The following is a 2,621-nucleotide window of genomic DNA, read 5'->3' as shown; positions in this document are numbered from 1 at the left end:
TTTATGAGCAATTGATGTCAATGACACTTGCAGATTATAGCAGTTGGATATTTTAATGGAGCATATCTGTAATACCCCAATATTTGGCAGTGGTTGACCGAATGGAATATAAGTAATGATTTGTCCTTTCCTAACACCGAAGCCTTTTCAGCACATTTGGCTCTAGAGTTGGTAGAAAACTCTGCAGTTAAGCGTGCTCGGACGGGAGCAATCCAGGGATGGGTGACCTCCAGGGAAGTTGCTGATGGATGACCGCAGCGATGCCCATTGAAAAACCCACACTGTCGGATGACCGCAGTGGCTAAGTGGAGACAATATCGGTGGAGGGACGGGTCATTACAGATGGTATCAGAGCCGACGACGGTTCACCTGCTGAGGGTGGGTAGGTACGCTGGACGGGGTTGGTCCAGGTGCTTCTCATGAGGGGCAGGAAACGTCGGAGATCTGGGCTTGAGTATATATTCAAGAGCAGAGGGCGGCTCTAATTTAAGGTGGTGGTATTGTAATACCCCAATATTCGGCAGTGGTTGGCCGAACGAAATATAAGTAATGATTTGTCCTTTCCTAACACCGAGGCTTTTTCAGCACAATTGGCTCCAGAGTTGGCAGAAAACTCTGCAGTTAAGCGTGCTCGGATGGGAGTAATCCAGGGATGGGTGACCATCCGAGAAGTTTCTGCTGGATTACCGCAGCGATGCCCGTTGAAAACCCTACACTTCCGGATGACCGCAGTGGCTAAGTGGGGACATTATCGGTGGAGGGACAGGTCATTACAAATGGTATTATTAATTATTTTATTTAGTGGTCAATGGTATTAAAAGGATATTAATTAACTTTTGGTATATATATATATATATATAGGCTAGAGAAATTAATCCTTTTCTTGAAATCCATATTCTTTTCTTCTTGCTTTCTTTGTCCCTTATATATCTTTGTTAACAATAGAATTTTACATAGTTACCCACCCTATTTTCTTATGTGAATGATTTGGAGAACAATATTTGGAGTGCTTTATGGAATGGAAGAAGTATATTATTGTAAGACATGATTTATGGGTTTGTTGGTATTTTAGCTATGTGATGCTAATTTAAAATTAAGGTAGGTTTACTAATCCATCTTCTTTAAATATTTGTTTCTGATTTCTAGGGTTGTCAATGGAAGAATATCCGTCGCATATCTGGATATCCGATATCCGACAGGTTAAGAACTATCGGATATTCGATATCCGAGAATATCCTATAGGATATCAAAATCAGATATCGATATCCGATAGGTTAAGCTATCGGATAACGGATATTTATCCGATAATATCCGTTAGTAACAAAAAAATCTGTAAAGGTGAAATTATTCTCATACTGTCATACATAAAACTTGGAAACAGTACTCATAAGATGGCATCTGAATTGTCTTCATCTGAATGTAAGTCTCTTACTCACACACATACATGAAAAGAAGCACAAGCAAATGCTAAAGAAAGTAAAAACTTAACAGATATTCAAACAGGGTCTCTCTTGTCTTCATTCGTCTTCGGTTTCCAAAATTTCCATATCTGCATTATAAAAATTAACAAGTCAACATTCAGATAGAATAAGATACACAACAATTGTCTAAGTAGTAATAATAGGAACTATGCACTGAGTTTAAGAAGAAAAAAATGTTTACCTTCATCACAAATGAAATCTGGCAACCAATCGCTTAAGCATAACAATGCTTCAACAACCTCTGGATCTAATGAAGCTCTGTGTGTTGTAAGCACTCTACCACCTGCACTGAACATTGATTCGGATGCCACACTGGTGACTGGGATAGCCAAGACATCTCTTTCCATCTTTGCAAGAGTTGGGTACTTAGGTGCATTTAGCTTCCACCAACTCAAGATTTCAAATAAATACTCATCTTTTGGTGAGCCTTTGCTAAGCATTGGTTCTTCTAAATACTTGTCCAACTCAGATTTTTGCACCTCAAAGTCAATGTTCTCCATCATAAACTCAACATATTCAGGATCACATAATTCATCTGGATTGTCTGAATCCATCACACTTGAGCTAGAGACAGAGCTGCGGCCACCAAAATAATGTTCATCTGCATTTGAGTTTTGTGAATCATACGCATTGAAAAGAGATGTCAATTGTTCTTTGAATTTGTTATACTCAACTGCATAGCCAGTTGCAATGATGGCATGTACCTAGTACAACAGCTTCCCTCGCATTCTTTTTACTGTTGTATCTTACTTTACAGTCCCTTTCAAATTCATCCCACACTGGTGACCTTGTTGATCTAAGCTTTTTCTTCAGAGCAGTTATCAGTGGATCCTCACCAGCTTCTCTATCTTCATCACCTGAGCCACCTGTATGAGAGATTGGCATGTTGATGTTATCATCAGTTGGGTTTTCTTCTGGTTCTGTTGAGCCAATTGCTGAAGCTTGAACACTTTGTGATTGTGAACCATCCCTAGAAATGATAGCATTTGATGTAGTTTTAGGCAAAGGGGTTGACTTTGAGGTTGCAACTGTCTTTCCCTTGGCTGGTTTTTTAAACATTTTTGCAATTTCCTGTATTGAAATGTAGATGCCCATAGGGTGAGAAGGATATTGTATCATAAGCTAGAAGGCAGTGGAAGG

General features: G+C 39.4%; 1 protein-coding gene across 1 annotated transcript; it reads right to left on the bottom strand.

Annotated features, from left to right (window-relative positions):
- Window positions 1-1,318: 1,318 nt before the first annotated feature.
- On the bottom strand, window positions 1,319-1,934 carry LOC113329610 (zinc finger BED domain-containing protein RICESLEEPER 1-like). The gene is made up of 2 exons (XM_026576471.1): window positions 1,663-1,934; window positions 1,319-1,549 (listed from the first exon to the last, which is right to left on the bottom strand). Exons 1-2 carry the CDS (start codon window positions 1,919-1,921, stop codon window positions 1,518-1,520), a joined length of 291 nt encoding a protein of 96 aa, XP_026432256.1. The 5' UTR covers window positions 1,922-1,934; the 3' UTR covers window positions 1,319-1,517.
- Window positions 1,935-2,621: the final 687 nt, after the last annotated feature.

This window comes from Papaver somniferum, chromosome 1 (genome assembly GCF_003573695.1).
Source record: "Papaver somniferum cultivar HN1 chromosome 1, ASM357369v1, whole genome shotgun sequence".
Lineage (NCBI taxonomy): Eukaryota > Viridiplantae > Streptophyta > Magnoliopsida > Ranunculales > Papaveraceae > Papaver > Papaver somniferum.
The sequence above is the reverse complement of the archived record's forward strand: the minus strand, read 5'-3'. Positions and strand labels throughout refer to the sequence as shown.

Coding starts and splice junctions, on each gene's coding strand:
- LOC113329610 (XM_026576471.1), bottom strand. CDS start 1,921: ATGCTTAGCAAAGGCTCACCAAAAGATGAGTATTTATTTGAAATCTTG. Junction 1,550..1,662: donor AGATTTCATTTGTGATGAAG/GTAAACATTTTT, acceptor TTTATAATGCAG/ATATGGAAATTTTGGAAACC.